This window comes from Schistosoma haematobium, chromosome 1 (assembly GCF_000699445.3).
Source record: "Schistosoma haematobium chromosome 1, whole genome shotgun sequence".
Taxonomy (NCBI): domain Eukaryota; kingdom Metazoa; phylum Platyhelminthes; class Trematoda; order Strigeidida; family Schistosomatidae; genus Schistosoma; species Schistosoma haematobium.
Window position 1 is genome coordinate 17,874,252 of NC_067196.1, and position 22,489 is coordinate 17,896,740.

The window sequence follows — 22,489 nt, forward strand, 5'->3', positions numbered from 1 at the left end:
TTAATTATCATATAGGACACATTTTACAGTCTGAATTCCGTTGCAAGCCACATTCTATCTACTCTAGATAAATATGTAACAGTGTGAATGTATCAGCGCGATTCCCACAGTGTTCATATGTCAATTACGACAGATTAAACTTCAGTCAAGAACAATAACAAAAAGATCATTTAAAATAGCGCAAATTGAATATCTATTAATACTTTTCTTGTAGATATCCTTGTTTTTTTACCTATAGTTAATAACCATGATAATGATTTAACACTTATATATTATTGGATTCTGTGTCTAATAAAGAAAGGACTAGATAATGAATAGATTAGACGACACCATGGTCTATTTCACAACAAATTATCAAAATACTAGGTTTACCTCTATACCATCTTTTGTTACTATTCTAAACCTAGTTTATTCTTATGGATTAGTTACTAAATGTTTCGGTTACTGATTAAATAACTTTTTCATTACTAGTTATTGTACATTGGTGATATTCAAACCTGAACTTTCTCAATAATGTAGGTATATATTTTGTCCATTAGTCATCATAGAAGTGAAATCTAATTGGTAGATTTCTTTGCAATTGCATATAACTATCGAGTTATGAGTTCTCGAACATTGATCATGACATGAAATACATCGACACTTCTTGAAAATAATCGTTTGAAATAAGGTCTCAATTATCCACAAATACAGTTTACAGGTTATTCATAAAAGATAGTTTTTATAGTTGAATAATCATGATTCGTATCATCATAATTCAGTTTGTAAAAACTTTTACAAATGTAAAATTAAGTTCCATTATAAATCGGCATCACTAATTTCTTGGTTTTCTCATTGAAGTCAGTTTATATGAAAATGTATCTTTAGATTATTATTCAATATTCGACAGAAATCTTATTTGAATTTTGGACTTTAAATGGCTGGCTCAGTCAAAACATGTATAATCTAATAGATGATAAAATATTAAGATTAGTGGTTAACTATAAGTAATAATTAACTCCGCCTGGAGTCCCTCCGGGGGCTACTGCCGGTCCCAAGCCCGGATAAAGGAGGAGGGTTGGGCATGGGGTTAGCGTCCCCATCCCGTAGAAAACCAACTCGCTAAAAAAACGCTAACCAGAAAAAAAAACTACAAGTAATAATTTGTTTTAACTGAGAAAGTTGACGATCAATTCAAGTATCACAACTATTTTTGTCATCCATCGTATATTAAGTTCATGAACCTCAATATAGTTATTTTTTGTTATTTTCAAAATGTGGACAGGAAGGAGAAAATTTCAATAAGTTCAATGTTTCAATTTGAGATCTTCAGTATTTATTATCACGACAGGTTGTAAGCCTATCATGATATCTCATGCACCCACAAAATTAGAATTCATAATAATTGTTCGATCTAAACGAATGTATAACAAGAACATCTGTCGAAGCCAAGATGATATGATTATTAATACGTCCTAGTAACGGCTTCTAGCGAGAAGTTTTTCATCTATGTGATAAACCAAGTCAAAAGTGGAACATCTGAATTTTTATTGAATCATAATTCATGTTTTATTCGAGCAATATAACATGAAAGTAGGGGAGTTTCTATGTAAACATGATTGCTAGGTCGTTTCAAAAACTTACTTGTAAATGAATATGAACACCGAATGTATTAGTCAGTACATAACAATTAAATTAAACCATTATTTATTTTACCATTGATTTAAGAAAACCATTGCGAAAAATATACTTTATAATGACATAAATGAAATGTAAACTAGTAAGCACCAATACTTTTATGAATGTTTCCAATTTTATCGATCAAGTAAAAATAACAATCATCACAAAACAATACAAAATCAATTAATTTCCTCAAAGATTGTTTTTACTGTTTTGATACAGATACCTCTACTATTTAATTTCAAACTATCCATTCATTACTCACTAGAAACTAAGAAGTGACACTTTGAGACAAATGCATTTTATTGGTATCGCTTGTCTAAGAATAAAGTTAATTGTCATTTCATCGAAAAAAATGCTCTACGATCAGACCATTAATACCGGGCAGATTTATTTGTATCTAAGTTGATTCTCATTCCGGAACTTAAACACGGGACCTTTTGTTTCAAACAACCAGTGTTATCCACTTAACTACTGAATCCAGACACCTATTTACTTTTAAAATGAGTATGAGTTTTTAATGAAGTTTTAGTAGGTCTTTTGAACTATCCCAATTTTAACATTTCTGACTAAATTTTGATAAGTCTCGGTGGATAATACATTTGCAGCTTGATGCGAAACGTACTGAGTTCGAATCATGGAGACGTTTACTCTGAAATTCAGGCATAACCAGATGACGAGTCCCAATTGAAACAACATGGGAGTTCCGTATTTCACTCCTTCCTATATTTCATTTATGATAAAAATTCTTGTGGTCTAATGGCTACATTAAACAAATTCACAAAGATCCACTATATGATAATTAAGACTAATCAAAATTCACTCCAAAATACCAACAATGAAATAACCCAATAAACCACCATAAACTAAATTGATATCTGTTGAAAAAAACAGTATAATGTTTTCTTATATTATAATTGACCAGACTCTGAACTCACTTTACTCATGGCGAATAAATTTTCCAGTTGATAGTAAAATGCATAAAGAATATTTACTGGTATTGGTTGCCCATAGAAGAGTATTCCACATTTGGCTAACTAAAATTTATTAAACCAAGCAAAAAGAAATGGAAACAGTAATACTATAGGTGATACCATAATCAGTAGTTATGTAATGTAATCACCCAAAAGTGTTTCATTGAATAAAAGTTCCAATATTTTGTAATTTTTAACTCATGAAACCTTTCATTTCACTTAATAAGATACGAAACTTATAAATTTTGTAACAGAATAGCCAATAACAGGGAACTGTCATACCGAAATCTAATAGTCAGTAATCGGCTGTCTATAGTATGATGTAATCAACTTGTAATGTTGTTGACAAAGCCCCGTTATCGCTCTTAATATGATCGATATCATAGTCAAATTACTTTTTACATACTTGTAAATTACGTATATTTCAAAAAGATATTAACAAGTGACTGACTTTTACCGAATTAGATTATGTTTTACCATAAAAACCTTTCTTTTTATAACATCTATGTCTTTTGAAATGATCTTTATTATAAAATGTTGGACATTAACACCGTTAGATGCCGGCTCAGTGGTCTAGAAGTTAATCGTTCATGCGCTAGACTGATAGGTCATGGGTTGTAATCTTGCGAGGCGGGATCACGGATGCGCACTGCTGAAGAGTCCCACAATAGGACGAAACGGCCATCCGGTGCTTCCAGGTTTTCCACGGTGGTCTAACTTCAATTGACTCATGATCCCAACTGGTGAAACTACTATGATATCCACAAAAACCCCTTATGGTATAACAAGTACTCAAAACATTTCCAAGCACCTTACAAAGGTAACATTTGGTCATTGATGATAAAAAAACTCAAAGTTGTGATGTCATTGATTGTGCTTTTATCTTTACAGACTACTATACAAAGCTATCATGAGTGGTGACGATTTTTATTTAAATCTAAGTGAATGGTTTGAAAGTTGAATAGTATTATGAATATTTTCATCATGAAATTCATGAAGTTAAGCAACATCAAATAGTCACACATTTTATGAATCTTGAACCAAGTAATCAACTTTGAGTAATATCGGAGAAAAGTATAGTTGTTGTATACTAACTAGTTATCAGAATACGTCAGGGGGACGTCTCCAGAATAAACATTAGATAATACAGGTTAAGTTGCCACTGAAACACTAGTTTCATCAAGGCTAAATATAAATAGACAAAATGCTAAAAATCTACACGTCCAAGTCCACATTATATCTTTAAATGTGTCAGTGAACAAGGATTCTAATGATTTTGTTAGTGTTTCCCAATAATTAAAATACATTCTACTATGCAAAAATCATATGTAAATGTCAAGTTGTATATCATCTCATCAAATAATGAACCTTATTTTAAAGGGTTGACCTCTGAAACTGTAAATACTGTTCACTATCTATTCACAAGTGTACAGTTATGGAAACTAAATTTCCATCACAAGCTGACTACATTTAAACATACTGCAAAATCGTAAAATAATTAAGATGACTTCACTGTTGTCGAAGTACATCCACTTTTGATAAATGTCATAGCCTTTTACTCTGACAACTTATGAATCTGGGGAAAAGTTAACATTAAAATATTTCAACCATCATCATTTTGAAAGATTACAAAGTAGTGTCATATTTGAATTCATTTGGTATTCTTTTGCTTGTATCTTCCCATTGTTGTTTCGAACTCCAGTTGATCAGTCTCTTGTTGGCATATGTGCATCCTTTGCGAACTATCTTGATGTTGCTTTAAGTCACAAGCTTTATAAGCAAGTATGGATGATGGCTAGCAGGTAAATACAGCTGACGAGTACTAAGTAGGGCGAAACGTGCGTCCTGAATTCAACTGCTAGCCACTATCCATCTTTGATTATATTGTCATATTTGTTTAAAAGATTCAACGTATTAGAAAAATAATGAATAATATCATCTGGTCATATCTGGCATGTATATTAATCATTTCATTTAGGAATGGTATTTGTTATACTTAAGAAGAACTTGTAATGTCCAAATCAAATAATCAATTGAATTCATTACAATGATACTTTAAACTATTAATTTACATCGGTTGGTTAATGAATAATCGATTGAAATCGTAATACAGTTCATTGTTCATGAATTTACAATTTACATTTAGTATATTGTTTACATGGTTACATAATGTTCGAATGAAAATGGATTTATAGAATCTCTAACACTTGATATCTAGAATCTTGTCTTATCAAATCCAATTTAAATATACTTTATCAAGTGATAAATTATCATTGAACAATATAGTACATTTATTTGTTGACAGTAAACATTAAACAACAATAAAAACCAATGCAGAACATTTATATGAATCAAATGGTGATTTTTAAACACATCAGCATACACCACTACTATATGAAGTGTATATCTATGTAAGTTGATATGTAGTTGACCATTAACGTGCTTTTTTTAAGTGATTTAGTTACATAACTTGACAATTGTTTTTTTCAATAATTTTAACCAGAATCAGACACCATTTTGTGTTAGTATCATTTAACTATTGAATATTAAGAAGAGGTTTTGTAGAGATTTTAGTAATTTCAATAGTTGAAATCATGAGTCAATTAAAGCCAGACCACCATGGGAAACCTGGAAGCACGGGACGACCGTCTCATCCTAGTATGGGACTCCTCAGCAGTGCGTATCCACGATCCCGCCCCCCGCGAGATTCGAACCCATGACCTATCAGTCTCGCGCACGAACGCTTAACCACTAGACCACTGAGCTGGCACCCAACGGTGTTAATGTCTAACTTCAACTAATCCACGAAATCACGCCACCCTACACCATTGTCTTCAGTGAGCTGATATCTCACAACGGACCTGGTTAAATATTAACATTGATCATTCAATTTACTTTGTATAAACTTAAAGCTACATTAATGATGAATAAAAGAATCAGAGCATAGATATAAATAAATTCAACATGAAATCAATATTAAATGGTAACTCTTCGAACAGAATTTTAGATTAATTAGCAGAATTTACAAATTCTAACCATCCGTAAATATTCGAATAAGAAACAATAATCTATTGGGTAATAATTTTGTCTACCGATATTCGTAAATATGAAAAGGCATTCAGAATAAATGATAAACCTTTATCCTATTATCAGTGTGTTTATCATATGATTAAATGAGTTCATTGTAGATAATTCAACATTTGGTTAAATCACTGGAGTAGATTTTATATATAACTTCGAACCATTAACAATCAGTCAACTTTCGAAGTACTACAATGATATAAACAATAAAAATACAGAACAAAGTATTACCAACTACATGTGTTTGCCTTGTATTAGAACATATGGATTTGGCCTTTTATTCGATGTTTTGCTGAATAGTCTCGTTTGCATTAAGGATAACTACCTATTATCGTTAAGGCTTATTGATGCTAGAATAAATAAGATTCTTAAATGAATATCAACTATAATAACTGATGTACAAAGTAGCGATTATTAATGTAATTTAACACTTACAATTTCTTCATGAGTCGGACGTTTGTATTCTAATCCAGAGTACCAAAGGCTTTCACAATACTGTCTCAATGCATCCTATTAGACATAATGCAAATAAAAGTTGAATATAACAATGTATGAAATATATTATGAAAATTAGTACAATATGGTTGGCGGTTTACTGATATAATCAGATTAGTAAAAATTATTATGTAATAATATTGCAATAACACTGTGATAAAAGACCTGAGTTTAAACTTTCGGAAAAAGATAATTTCTACATTGATTCTAAAATAATCATTTTGAGATGGTGGAGAAGATGTGTAGCTCAGGTGGATGATTTTGATGGAGTTTTGTTTTTGTTGAGGTGGATGGTTTGGTCGTACAGCTTTCACCGTTTTTCTGAACGACATCATCAGCACAAACAATGACAAATTTAAGGTCAATAAGAACCAATCAACATCGAGGTGTACAGAACAAGCTGTGAAACTCATATGGAGAAATTCGAAAACTTCACTTCTATCTGAAGTTTGTGCTGATGATGTCGTTCAGAAGAACGATGAAAGCTCCACGATCACACCATCCAGCTCAGAGAACAAAACTCCACCAAAATAACCATTTTCCACAAAACTAATACGAATATGAACTAATGAAAATCATAGATTATGAAAAAGTCCTAGTGAAATGGTTTTGCACTATAGAATTAGTTATTGTATATACTCCAGCAAAAAGAATAGATCCAAATGAGCACAGAGTTGTCATTAATATACAAACTGATAATAAATACTGAAATGGCAAAAATATACCATGAACAAATCATAAATTGAGTTTTGATATAATAAACATAACGTATTTGCCATAGACGGCACATATAACCGTTTGAGTACAGAAATGCACCTTTTAACTATAATAATGATGTATATTACTTTCATAAAAATCAAAGTTAGATAATGTAGAGTACATTTCTATTTACTTATATATGTATTATAAACCGAATAAACCAATAGTGATAAAAATATACAGTAAAAACCTTTAATTAAGTTGCACACATTTGTACTTGTCATTGTAACAATCATAGAATCCAAATACATTTTACAGTTGCCTATTGTGGAAAATGACTTTGTAAATAAGACATCTAACCAACATCAAATACTCATATATACTCATATATATAGGGACAATTTAACCATTTTTCACAACTGACAAACTCACTAAATCAACAATCGTATTATTGAGTCACACGTGACCATGTCTTTTAATCAAGTTAATTCTAGTAATGTGTTGCTTAGATTTAAACGAAAAGTATGCGATCTTTAAAAAATACAAAATAATTCTCACTATAATTTCAAGTATAAAAACCTTTATTGTTTTTATACACTAAATAGTTTATAAGTGAAATAAAATACAATAACTGTAAACGTCGAATATGTTCTATATTGTATTCAGAAGTTAATTGTTATCATTGATATAATGGAAAGAAAAGTCAATTTTCGATTGATTTCCTCATTATGAGTTTTGGTTCAAGATTACTTCCGTTTTGATTCAATATGATGGTCATTCAGTGTAGTAGTTGTTTTGTTTTCTTGTATAATATACGATATTCTTGTATTCAGTTGACATGAACTATGCTCATTATGTGATTTGTTATAACTGAGTATATGATGTAATCCTAATTATTAATCAAAATGGGTGTACAATCAATATATAAATGAGTGTATTTTCGACTAGAGTCGTCGTCGTGTTTTGCGGTTAATAAATCTTCTTGATGGATTTTTGTTGTCTGAGCTGGATGGTTCGGTCATGTAGCTTTCATCGTTCTTCTGAACGACATCATCGGCACAAACTTCAGATAGAAGTGAAGTTTTCGAATTTCTCCATATGAGTTTCACAGCTTGTTCTGTACACCTCGATGTTGATTGGTTCTTATTGACCTTAAATTTGTCATTGTTTACTTCTTTGTTTTGGTTGTGTCTCCCATTGGTTTGATTTTTGTTCCTACATTTGTGTATGATTTTCCTGATTGGTTGATAAATTGGATTGATTTCAATATGCTTGTTGATTGCTGATTGACCTAAGTGCCAGGCTTCTAAAAATTCTCTGGTGTTTTTGGAATTTCCTCTGTCTAAGATTTCCACATTTTCCCAATCGAATGAGTGTCCGCAGATGTCCACGTGTATTGATATAAGTGGGGATATATCATGGCGTTTGACTGCTAATCGATGTTCATGTAGGCGAAGTTGAAGGGGATGTCTGCTTTGTCCGATGTGGTGTTTTTCGCAGTTGGCACAATTTATTTTGTAGATGATGTTTGATTTGTTTTCCTTTGTTATTTCATCCTTTGGTTTGCATAGGATTGATTGTAGTGATTTTGTCTGTTTGTGTGCCACACCTATCCCGAAGGTTTTCAGCAGTCTCGTTGTGGTTTCTAATATGCCTTTTATGTATGGTAGGGCGATCCTTCTGTTGATTTCTGTGCTTGACTTGGGTTCTGATGCTACGCGCGGTCGGTATTTTTTGATGAAGTTGATTGGGTAGCCGTTCTTTTGAAATACGTCTTTCAGGTGTTGCTCATTTTTTCGTGCTGTCACTGTGCTGCAGTGTGTCCTCGCCCTCTTGAACAAAGTGTGTACGCAGTTGATTTTGTAAGCTCGTGGGTTGTTGCGATTGTAGTTGAGAATTTGATCCGTATGGGTCGGTTTCCTATACACTTGGGTTTCCAGTTTTCCTGTGTCGGTCCTACTGACCAATATATCCAAGAATGATAGTCTGTTGTTTGACTCCCGTTCCATTGTGAACTTGATGTCATCGAAAACGCTGTTGATCAGTTTGTAAGTGTTTTCCAGCTCATTATTTTGACGATGACGAATGTGTCGTCTACATAGCGAATCCAAATTTTTGGCTTGATCACTGGTAATATCGCGGCTTCTAGTCTCTGCATCACTGCTTCTGCGATCAGTCCTGATATTGGTGATCTCATTGGTGTCCCTTTCGTTTGTTCGTAGATTTTGTTGTTGAACTGAAGATATGTTGTTAGGCATAATTCGATGAGTTCTCGTAGACTTTGGGTTGGAAGAAACTATATCCCTGCTCCTCACCAACGACACAAATCTCACTAAATACACGAAGCTTCAAGTAGCATTCAATTGACAAGTTATAACAATCATCTTTTATAATATTACATAATTGAATCATAATCTTCAATATCTTGTTGTTATAACGCTTATTATTTATCAACAAAATACAATAAAACGTTAATTTTAATTTAATTTGTTAACAAAATAAATTAATATCTAAACTGTTCGTTGATAAACAATTCATATGTTCGTATATTCTGAAGTAGTTAAACTTCATACTGATAAATCTTTTAATTGAACGCTTGATTCAGTTTCCTAAACTCTCCTAGTAACCCCCAGGCTAAATCCACACGGTAACTTGAATACGAAAGAAAAGTCATAAAATATGGGAAGAACTTTTTGCTCCAATGTTAGATCATGTGCAAAAAATCAAGAGTATTTCTAGCATTTCAGATGACTTTGGGCTTCTGGAAAGTTCTGAAACCTTTCTAAACATATTAGCAGAATAGATAATCATCGAATCAGAAAGTTGACAAGTGAATTTTCACTTTCTAGATGTTTCTGAGAAACGTCTATTGAATGTTTCTCAGCGCTTTTTTTTGGGACCCCTTTGAGCATTTTGTCTTTTTGAGAAATTTCCTGGGTCAGCTTAACACATCTTGTTTGTAACTGATAAGAAAGCAGAGAATTACAATCTTACTCTGAAAATATTATTTTTCTTTGTTTAAATTTATGAAAAATCATTCAAATGAAAATACTTTTTTTCTTGGTTTGTAGTGGCTGTGCTTCGTTGACCAATCACCCTCGTAACCGTTATCATATAACCCTCAACAGTGTTGAAATCAGAAGGCAAAGAGAAGCAGCGACTACAGTTTTATTAACAATGATGCGAATGAGTGAGTGAGCGAACTGAGTGTCGAGTGTTAAATATATATAGGAAAATGAATGGATCATTGAATCAATTAAGCAGCTAATAATAAAGCTAGCAGAATGAATATATGCGTAGGCGGTAAGCAATGTTCAAGCATACATATTTCATACAAGCGCAACAATAATCAAGATACAATAAGTTGTTATAGTACGGATGTCTTTGTCCGCTAAATAAGTTAACAAAAGGGCTTAACCGAGTTAAATGAGAACGAACTCAATTGAGCGTGTATTGCAATATGTTTCTAGATGAAAATTACTAAATGTTTGCAAATTATTTATTTTTTTTTGTGATAAAAATACAAATCAATAACTTATTTTTACATAACATTCCATAAATGTCACATTGAAGATAGGAGAAATGTAGAAGACCAACATGATCACTTTTTTCAAATACACGGGTATTTTTTTCTACTTGAATTACCTTTTTTTCCAGTGACTAATGATAAAAAATGATACTCATAGTCTCCTTACAAAAACGTTTATTCAATCTCTTCTAATAAAATGCTTAAAGCTATGAGTTCAATGGTTATTTTATAAGTATATTGATTAAGTAATATAGAGTGAATTGATTAAAAACATAATTATAGGTTGGTGTAATCAATGTTTTGTTATGTAAAAAACGTTTGATAAACAAATGAAGAATTTTCACAGATTGAAATCATGAGTCAATTGAAGCTAGACCACCATGGAAAACCTGAAAGCACTGCATGGCCGTTTCGTTCTACTATGGGACTCCTCAGCAGTGCTCCGCGAAATTCGAACACAGGACCTATCAATCTCGCACCAGGAGCTTAACCACTAGACTACTGAGCCGGCCGGTATCCAATGGTATTAATGTTTAACTTCAACTGATCCACAAAATTGCACCACCGTACACCATTGTCTTCAGTGAGTTGATATCTCACAACAGACCTGGTTGAACTCCACTGGGAACGGCTTGTGTAGTATAGACAAACTATCAGTTATATTTTTTTCAGAATAGTTTATATAAAACCTTTGATTTTGATTCATTGATATTTATCCACAAAAGTATTTATCAATGATAGATAAAAATCAAATAAATAATAGAATGAAATACAAATATACTATTGATCAAATCCTTAGATTTATAGATCATGATCACAAATTGATATTAATTCAAATTCGGTGAACGGATTCTATAATCAATAGTTATGAATGGTTCAGTTTAGTGATGAATAAAGATTAAGCTATTCTGAACAAGAACAAGAACAGCCTGAACCGAAAAGATGGTATTCAGCTTACGACTACCTGGCAACTTTCGTTATGACAAGTAATTTGAACCCTCTCTTTTTTCAACCTGTTTAATTCACATGCATCGTTATTTTTGACTGATTTCAATGAGTTTTTAGCAATACAATTTAGGTATTTGTTTGACATGTACATCGATTATTCATTAACAATTTTATCAACATTGAACTTGTACTTTTTATTTATTCCTTCATATATAACATATCAACACAGAACATCAATAATTAATCTCACACATACATACCTACACACTCACACACATACAATTTATTACTCAGTTAATTATTTCCATGTAGTTGAATTTTCTCACATGAACTGTAGTTAACTGACTCATATTAACCTACTTTACAAAAATCAACATCCAAATTTGACTGGTGTAACACAGTATAGTTATGATTGTTAAAAAGCTATACATTTCTTTGATGATTTTGATTTTGATTATTATTCTGAAGAAGTCCAGATAAGTTAGCTGGATGAAACGTTGGAATTATTTAAATTTCAATCGCTGAGATTATTTCAAATAAAATGACTCCTCTTTACTCGGCGCCCAATTTCTGTCAAACTATTCGTTCTAATGTTGACGAATATTCGTATATATTCTGATATTTGTTAAACTCTAGATTTATATAAAACTGATTTTACTCGAATGCTAATAAATGTTAAGCAATTTTCTCTATTGTTCAGAACTACTCAATTTACAACCCGAAATGACGCTTTATTTAGAAGTATATGATATTGAACTAAGTACAGTAGTGTTCAATTATTGAGATGCATTTTCCAATTTCATTCATTTTGTAACTAGGTATAGTTGTCAATCAAAGTCGTTGACTAATATCAATCTATATTCATAGTTCCACATTTCAGGAAATCTATTAGACGGTTATTCAATGAAGATGTATGTGGAAATCTAACTAGTCAGATAATTACTTGTAAATACGAAACTATGGCAGCTGGATTAACTCAAGAAATTATAGTTATTCAATAGTTCATGATCTTAGACATTTAAGTGATGTATCCCATGTAATTAAGATTATTTTCATTCAATAACTACCCAGTTATATCCAATGGTAAAATTGAATGACTGTGTAAACATCATAACACATGTAAGCGAACAATCGTTATCAGGCTTTACTCTAATATACATGAATATTTATATGAAAATGTTAAACCCATCAAGGCAATATGGGTCAATAATCACAATAAAATAGAATAGGTCACCACACATAATAGGTAGAAATACAAGTTGATAGTAGGAAGACATCTACCAGCTTGGTTTATAAAGGGCCAGATAAAAACAATACACAGTTCTATCTTGGCACATCTTATCGATAGCGGTCATACTGTAGATAAATCGGAAGCATTTCAAGTGACCTGTCGTATAGCCCCATCATTTCCCAACGGAGTTCGTTCCCGCCTCCTACATATGGCTGAAGCCATAGGAATCTGTACATGTAGCCCCAATTTACGTGTAGATAAGAAATTCGTAACCTCCCTATCCCTTCCATGGCCAGTTATAACTTAACAAACGATTTTTTAAAATTTTTATTATTATTTATTTGTTTTATTCTATTTTTGCTATCATTAGTCTTATTTTCACATCCATGGATGTGCACTGCTGAGGAGTCCCATACTACGACGAAACGGCCGTCCAGTGCTTCTACGTTTTCCATGGTGGTCTAGATTCAATTGACTCATGATTTCAATCTGTGAACTTTCTTAAATCTCCACAAACCCCTTCTGATAACATTCATTATTTGTCTGTAATTTTCCGCCTCTTTCCGTTTGTATTCTTCACCATCCAATTATTTACACACTTCTTATTACGTAATGATTTTACTGTTTTGTGATGACTATTCCAAGTCCATTTAACCACGTTTGACCTATTTCCAACGTTCAACTATTGATAAGACTTTTGTTATCGTATTTTATTTCTCTTACTACTATCAGTACACCTGTCTTCCTACTACCAACTTGTATTTTTACCTATTATGTGTGGTGATTATTGACGCAAATTGCCTTGATTGGTTTAACATTTTCATATAAATATTCATGTATATTAGAGTAAAGCCTGATAACGATCTAATTGAAAACAATTGTTCGCTTATATGTGTTGTTCTAATTTTCACAATGGGAATCTTTAATATTCAAACATCATAACGTTTAAAATAATAATAATCGTCTTACGAATGCTACCACAGACTGTTTGTAAAACTATTCACTAACTCAAATACTACTATTTATTTACAATGTACAATGAATAGAAAACGATTATACGCTTGTTATAAGACCGTAGGTCCTGGTAAAAATAAACCCAGCTATTCAATGCTTCCTAACTTCCAATGATTATCTAATTAAAATCAGTCCATGATATAAACTATAAAAAGTAAATAAGTTTCATAAATCCCCCATATAAATCTAAAACTTTTTCGATAATGCAATGAGAAGACGAAGTTTATCAGAATTATGTGATATATTTGCGCAATACATTTCGAACAATCTGATCACATCCCATTGCGTCTATCAATTTACATGTATGTGTGGAAACACGTACATAGGGAGGAGCAATCGTGATTTGCAATTAAAGGGTAGGTGGACACATACCAATGTATTGCGCGAATATATCACATAATTCTGATAAGCTTCGTCTTCTCATTGCATTATCGAAATTTATCAACGAGACCAATTGAAATCATGAGTCAATTGAAGCTAGACCACCATAGAAAACCTGGAAGCACTGGAGCCGTCCAGACTGGCACGAGACTGACAGGTCGTGGGTTCGGACCTCGCGGGAGGCGGGATCGTGGATACACACTGCTGAGGACTCCCATACTAGGACGAAACGGCCCTCCATTGCTCCCAAGTGTTCCATGGTAGTCTAGCTTCAATTGACTCATGATTTCAACTAGTGAAATTTCTAAAAATCTCCACAAAACCCATTCTGATAAAGGGACTAATTGTTCTAAAACTTTTTGATGTTTATCAATCTACGGTTATTTACCAAGCTTATTTTATTAAAAATGAACTCATTCTTAACATCATAAAAATTCCAATCTTTCACTTGTAAACCTTTTAAATAAATAAAAAAATCAAGTTTTATTAAGTAGTTTATAAACAAAAAATGATTGATTTAAAAATCTATTACATTATCAAGTGGATAAAATTAATTGAAGAATAGTTAAATGTAGATAAACATTTCAATGTAGATTCACTTAATATTGTTTGTTTGAATCTTCTCATTGATGTTTAGGACTATAATTGATCAGTCTCTTATTGTAGTATGTACATACTATGCGTATTGCTTCGATATAGCCCTTAATTCATAAGCATTATATGCAAAGATGGATTTATTATAATTTAAAACTAATTGTCAGCAACTACTCTAAAGAAACCATGATGATAACATTTCTAGATCTTATTAAATGAATATTAATCTTTCATAAACTAACTTTCTTTTTTAAAAACTTAATTCAATGGCTTTATAGAGTTTTATACATTCTTAATGACGATTTATAACATTAGTTGACACCTTATATCAAATCGTTGATAATATACTTCACACTTATGTGTTCATATTTTTGAAGAGTTTCAATCTCTATTGAAACAACTATCCAGCTATGAAAGCGAAAGAATGTATTTGTAAAATCTCAACGAATGAATTTGAAGTAAATCCAACGTTTTGCCTGGCAATTTTAGTCCAATCTTTTTCAAGGAAATATAATCAAACATCAAAATTATCGATAATTTTGATTATATTTTCTTAAAAAACAAGCTTGGATCACATTACTAGGTGAAATGTTGAATTTATATCAAATTCATTCGCGCCCAAATGAAACTATGAAACTATTCGATCAAATTTAGACGAAATTTCTTATTTAACTATCCAGCTACTATCTGGTTTACTTTTTATTCTACAACTCATAGCAAAATGGCATAAAAGTTAGATTTAACCAATTTGTAAATGAAAACAATCTTTAAATAAATCTTTTGTACACGTTTTTCCAACAAATTATATATATATATATATATATATATATATATATATATATATATGTCACTTTTCATAATCTATCACTATGACTATATACGTTTTGTGTATAAAGTAATTAATCAATCTCTTGAGTAGTCAATTTACTCACGTGTATTTTACACATAAATTTGTATGCGATCAATATATTTTACATGAATAAGCAGTGGTGTACTTTATCAATTCGTTTTCTTTTTTTGTATTGATATCGAATTAAATAGAGAATTCATAGTGATGTGAGACTATGTTCTTTTGAGAAAATAAACACTACTGAACTAATAACTGTTTAAATAGTTGAGATCATGAGTCAATTGAAACTGAACCACCATGGAAAATCTGGAAGCGTTGGATGGCCGTTTCGTCCTATTGTGGGACTCCTCAGTAGTGCGTATCCACAATTCCACCTCGCGAGATTCGAACCCAGGACCTATAAGTTTCACAAGCGAACCCTTAACCTCTAGACCACTGAACTGGCATCCAATAGTGTTAACGTCTAACTTCAATTAATAATTATTTGATAATTTATACTACATAGAACCAATAATCAGAACTTAAATTACTTTATTCTATTGTCTGTTGAAGATACAACGTTTTGAGTTGATTAAACGTATATTTTAATAATTTCTGTAATTAACAAAGAATTATTCAATCACATTTCAAATCCTAACTTTATAGACCGATTTAAAATTATCTTATATGTGTGTCAGAAGTTTTTTTTTTTACTTCGAAATGTTTGAGATCATGTAAATCAAGATTTGAACTTGACGGATGCCTAGATTACATCTCTTCTTTCATGTTATTGATTGATTAACCAATTTTATTCATTTTAGACTAGGTATCTAGTTCTTTTTGGTATTCGATTATGCCATTATTTATTGAGAAGCAATCATTTATAGTTTTCAGTTTTCTAAAATGAATCTAATATTTCCAATGAAATATACTTTAATAAGTGTTTTCAGTGTCTTGATTGTCTTTAATGTTCAAAGATTTAGATTTATCGAATTAACAAATGACTGAAATTAAGTGAGCATTAAATATTAGATAAGTATACTTAAATCTTCACTCACAAAACGTTTTCGAAAAACAACAACCATAGAAATTAGTGAATGATAAAAAAGGGTGAAAAAGTAATCTTTAGAAAGGGAGCTTCATTAAGTCCATGTGAGATATCTACACTAAACATTCTACTAAATTCATTTTTAAATGTGGAGTATTGATTCGACAAACAATTAACAAATCATACATGAATCTGAGCAAACAGGGGTATAACAGTAGAAAAAGTGTTTTGTATACTGGTAGGTTATTTGATAATATCATAGTAAGCGGTTTCTACATATATTTTTAATCTAATAACCGAAGTGAAGTTGATGTTTTCAACAGACGATATTGATTACTTTTATTTAAAAGAGATTCAAGGGAATTTGTGGAGACTTCATATATTATGGAGGTAGTCTTCATGCATATTGATAGATGTAGAATCATTGAAGAATAGAAAGCAGTAGGCAAGTATTTCAATCTAGCAGGAGACTCTTCAATTGTGTGCTACCACAATACGATGTGGGATTGAACCTAAGACTTCCTGAGGTGGACATAATATCCTTAGCTAATTGAGTCAGAATTCAAAGATCCGCACTGCTAAATAATCATTTTCTTTTTAAGACTCTGTTTGGATTTTTATTATCAAGCTACTTCATAGATTCATGACACCACTATCCAGTGATCACAGATATTTAAATTTCGTTCAACTTATGTCAGTTGTAACAAAAACCACATTCGAAAGATCCGTATGAACATAAACAGTTTTTCTTCACTATAATGTAGAAAATTTTAACCAAACTAATTTGTCTATAAATGATGTTATTCCGATATAAGATCGAATATACCTCTGGTTTTGTTTAATTATAATTAGAGGCGAAGCAATATATAAGCGCCTCTTACAGTCTGTTTTGGATAATGTTTCTTTGCGTAGTTATATCATTTCATATAATTAACTGTTCTGATAAATTCATAGTAGAACATAAAACAATCTATCATTCATGTACTAATATTTGCTTTCTACAAAAATGACTGACATACATATTTTTTATTGAAGAAAATACCATATGAAATAAATATCATGCCAAATAATTGTCTTATATAGACAGGGGAATGATGTTAAGTACTCATACATTATTTTTTCTATTTCAAGTATACTCTGCCAAAACCGAATTTCATTTGAAAGGGTGAGATGTTATGAAATGATTGTAGAAAAGTTTGTTAGAATCTATCGCTTAAAACTTATGTTGTTTTTAAGAGGTTAACATCAATTGAATATAACCATAGAGTTGAAATGATAAACAGTCTAGGTAGCTTTAAATAGTTTTTGTGAATGAAATCAGAATAAGGTTCACCAGGAAAAATCACAAGTAGGCTGTTTTTAAGCACAAACTTCGTACTAGTCGTAACTCAACAGTAAGGTTACTCTCACGTCCTTTAGAAAATCGGTTTATACTTGATGCATAAGTTTGAAATGGTACATCTTGAAACAATGGAGTGATAGCTGGTATCTTAAGTTAAAATCTTTTATTTGGGGAATTAACCGGTTTAGGTAAAACTTTGGCAAGTTGACCAGCAGAAATGAGTAAACAAAAATTTTAAAATAAAACAACAATAATGCTACTCATCGATCACTTCTGTTATTCAGTCTAGTTCTGAAAGTGCCTGAATGTAATTTGAATAAATAAAAACGGCCCCGACAAAATCGCTGAATGATCGAGATAAGAATCTGAGAAATAAAGATGGTTTCCAAAATGTGATAGATAAGTTTTTCAGATTTGTACTAGGATACATCTAAGTTGCTGCACTTAGACAAAACACGAAAAACGATTTTATTTATCTTTTATTTTATTTATTCTTTGGGACTATATTTTCTGTGAACAACCATTTTTTTTGGAAATTTCATTATAACGCTTTCGATCATGACTAATTAGTTAGGTAACTTGTTAGGATTTATGTCAATTTTATGATGATGATGGTGTCCTAAAGTGTCTTCTCTTCAATATATTTCGAAAGTGACTTCTATCAAGAACTGAGTAATGCCACATGACAAGTGTGGAAGATTGACGCTTTTATATCCAGTTATATTTATTCACTTTTAAATCTGACAATAATCGACAAAGAAAATGGTTTTTATCCATAGTTACTCGATGGTGTTATGTTCTTTCATGTCTAGAAAGATAACAAAAGCTTCACGACCCGACTATCGAGCTCAGCTCTAAAATCTTCATCCTTCAGTACGTATTAAAGCTACAATGAATAACTTAACTATTACGTCCACATTGCAAATTAACAACATAAATCATGGAGCAATGGCGAAAATGATTAAAATTATAGCCAACCATTCAAATGATTAAATCTCCACACTACTGAGGAGTCCTATACTAGGACGAAACGGCCGTCTGGTGCTTCTAAGTCTTCAGTGGTGGTCTAACATTGATTGATTCATGGTCTCAATCACAAACCCATACTAAATTTTATTAATTAAATTCCATTTAAGCATCCTATTTTAATTTTTTGCAGTTGAAGTCAGTATTTAGGAAGTTTTAAACCTAGATTTCTTGCTAATTGTTACTAGACAGCAATACAGAATTGGGATATCAATAGAGTAAATACTCACTCAGCTATCTAAATCAATGTCACAAAAATGATCAATGAAAACTGCACAGAAACCTTGTTAGTAGGTGATAATTATTTTTCTAGTTATTTAATCTCTTATTTACCGTCGACTAACTTAGATAAAAATAGAAGCAGATGTGAAAAGGATAAATAACAACTGGAAAGAGCTGGAAAGGATTTCACAGGACAGGGTTAGATGGGCAGTGCTGGTTGGCGGCCTAAGCCCCTCAACGACGAGTAACAGGCGTAAGTAAGTAAGTAACTTACATAAAAATACTGAAAGGTAGGAAATGACAAAAGGTTGTAGACTTCAAAATGGTAAAATAATGCTTACTAACGATTGTGATTGAAATCACCACAATAAATTGATTATTTTTGTGTGGATAAACTCATGTAAAAGTTTTCTTTAAAACATGTAAATTCACCCTAGAAGTATGATATTGATATTTTCAGTTTAATCGAAACACTCTGTGAATGATGTAGATTTTTATGAGTAGCTTAACAAATAAGTAAATGAATACCATAAAGACTGAATGTGCAAATTCAACTATGAATCAGTTTCGCTTTTATTTAAAATCACGTTAAACACATATTGGTTCAACTGACTAACTCTATTCTAAATATTGTTTGTTTGATCAATCATTAGAGAATGTAAGTCCTTGAAAGATTTACAAGCTTTCTTTGATCCCAACGCATTAAAATAAATCAAATCAGAATACATTTCATTCTGTCTTTATAATGATCACGATTATATACTAGTTTTTAACATATAAATTCATTAAAAATCATACTTTTCGAAGCATAGTAAAATGTCTTATTGTTATTAACTAAGTGCTTCAATCATTCGTTTTGTTTTGCCTGTAACCCTAATATCAATATTTCTATAAGACTATTGAATGCATATTCGTTAAATAAACATAAATACCAAGATGTTACCAATCGTCTGTAAATCTTCATAAGATAACTGACTAGTGTTTTACAGTTTGTAGTTATTGTCTAAAATAATTAAGTTATTCAACATTTTTGACTATAAGTTCTATTGATATATCTAACTCAGTTAAGAATGAAAAGGATCTAGAAGCTTCATAATGTGAAAAGAAAGTAATGAATACTTTAAGTGTTTATAAAGCTATATAAACCAATTATTAAAGAGTTATAGTCAATAGAGCTCTCTGTTTTGAATGTTTATTTATACTTTTAGAGAAAATAATTATCAGTAGTTAAGAGTAATTTACTTATCTACCATTTAATGCCCTATTAATATAATTATCAAGAATCTTAAGAATTCATCATCTGCTCAATAATCATATCTATTCAACCAACTATCATCATTTCTTTTTAAAAATATTACCAGAATATATGCAATATAAAATATATCAAATATAATTTATTGCAATAACTTACAGAGCAAGCATGGATAAGACCCGCATGTTCACCAAATATAACTCCATACATCTCTGGCATTGCAATTGGAGTCCAATGACAATGAGTACACATTTCTTTAAATTTATAAATAAATTTCATTCATTCTTTTTTTCTCTCTCTTCAATTGATTATAGACAAACAAAATCAACACCAATGACAGTAAATCAACTGAATAACCTATCACGTAATTTATCAACCACTATTATAATGAATTGACATGATGTATATTTCTATGATTAACTATATATAAAAGAGATTTATCGGTTGTATTCTAATATGTTGTAGTAAAATAAAAGAGTAATTCATTGTATTTTATGTGCAAATGAAAATAATCAATTAATACTTAGTAAAGAAGAAAAAAAACACTTTCCATTGTGATAGTCATTGATATAGTAACAGGATACTTAAACAACCAATCATAAGTGAATGAAATCAATGTGATCGATCACGTGTGTTTTATGAAATTCACATGTATATTTGTATGTATCTAAGTTACTTTACATATTACTTATTATTAAAAGAAAAGAAGGAACAACTGAAACTTTTTGATGTGAATACAATTATTGATGAGTTTTATTAATATGAATGAAAAATCTGTTTGTTTGTTTGTTTTTTATTGATAAAATGGAGTCCCTCCAGGAGCTACTACCGGTCTCATGCCCGAGTAAAGAAGGAGGGTTGGGCATGGGCTTAGCGACCCCATCCCGTAGAAAAATAACTCGCTAAAAAAACGCTAACCGGAAAAAATTATTCAAACCTATCATATATATAATACTACTTATTAATAATATGTATTCACAACTTTCACTATACTACTGATCCATATAATATTTTCAGTTATATTAACAGGAGATTTCTTAAAACACATTACAGTCAAATTATTTGGTTGGAAAGTTTAAGATAAATTGTCTATCAATTTATACTGTATGTATGAAGGAAATAAAATTTACGAGATAATGTGAACAGAGAAACAAGAAGCCTTAACAAACTACGGACGTTATTTCATTTAATTCAAAGCTTGTAAAACAGTAACATTTATTTTTGTCTTTTAGTCTATTCTAAAGATCATAAGCTTTCGTTTTATGTATAATTCACTGACATAGCCCTTTTTGTTTCAAAGCTATTGTAATTTAAACGTATTATTTTATACTCTATTTTCTACGCTAATCCCCAGTTTTGGATATAATTGGATTTTCCTAATTATTGTACGTTGTTGTCGGGTTAGTCATCTATGTATTCATGTAACTTTTTACACTGATCGGAATCGGTAATAAGTCAAGTAGTTATCTAGTTAACTTGTCATCTTCTCACTCGCGTGCTTGCAGATAATTAGGTGATAGAATAGTTTTCTTCTCCCTACCCCGTTTCGAACTCACACTTACTAGCCTCAAGGTTATGCCAGTCAGCCTATCGCGTCAAGGTCTTAATCTAGATTAGACAAGTATCCTCTGCATAAAAGTGAGTAGACAGATCAAGGACGTAACACGAGATATTTATATTTTCACTGAATGGAAAAATTAAATTAATGGTATGTTTACTTATTCTATATCAAAGACAACTTAATTATTTGATAATTTTCATCATTGACTGATATCACATCTGGAAAATCACAAAACATTTCATAGGAGTTTTGTTCTAACTGGAAACTTTCCAGTTGTACTGGTTTAATATCAAACATGACATATCAAACAAGATGATATTGTTACCTTTAGTCTATTATGAATCCATTTATTCGATCATATTTTAATACTTTTTCATACTCATTTTATATAATGCTCCTTTTAGAAAAATTGATAATATTTGTTTTAATTCTTATTCTGAAGTTGATACAGTTCAAAGTACTATTTTACTCCCCCAATCCACTTGTCACGCATATATTCGACTAAAAGTTGTCAAAAAATTAGATGCTGTGTATTCTGGTATAGTCTAAGGTGCTATTTTGAATAATGTCAACGATTAGATTTTGTTGAGAATGTCAAACTTAG

The 22,489-nt window shown here is 31.1% G+C and overlaps 1 protein-coding gene across 3 annotated transcripts in view; it reads right to left on the reverse strand.

Moving 5' to 3' along the window:
• The window catches only part of MS3_00004034 (uncharacterized protein), a 60,560-nt gene extending 39,732 nt beyond the window's left edge, over nucleotides 1–20,828 (reverse strand). For all 3 annotated transcript variants that reach the window (XM_051211921.1, XM_051211922.1, XM_051211919.1), the window contains exons 1-3: nucleotides 20,484–20,828; nucleotides 6,150–6,224; nucleotides 2,598–2,696 (exon numbers count right to left, since the gene is read on the reverse strand). In XM_051211921.1, the coding sequence (XP_051073295.1) occupies nucleotides 2,598–2,696; nucleotides 6,150–6,224; nucleotides 20,484–20,603 (294 nt within the window). In that variant the 5' untranslated portion in view covers nucleotides 20,604–20,828. The remainder of the gene's footprint in view (nucleotides 1–2,597; nucleotides 2,697–6,149; nucleotides 6,225–20,483) is intronic.
• Nucleotides 20,829–22,489: the final 1,661 nt, after the last annotated feature.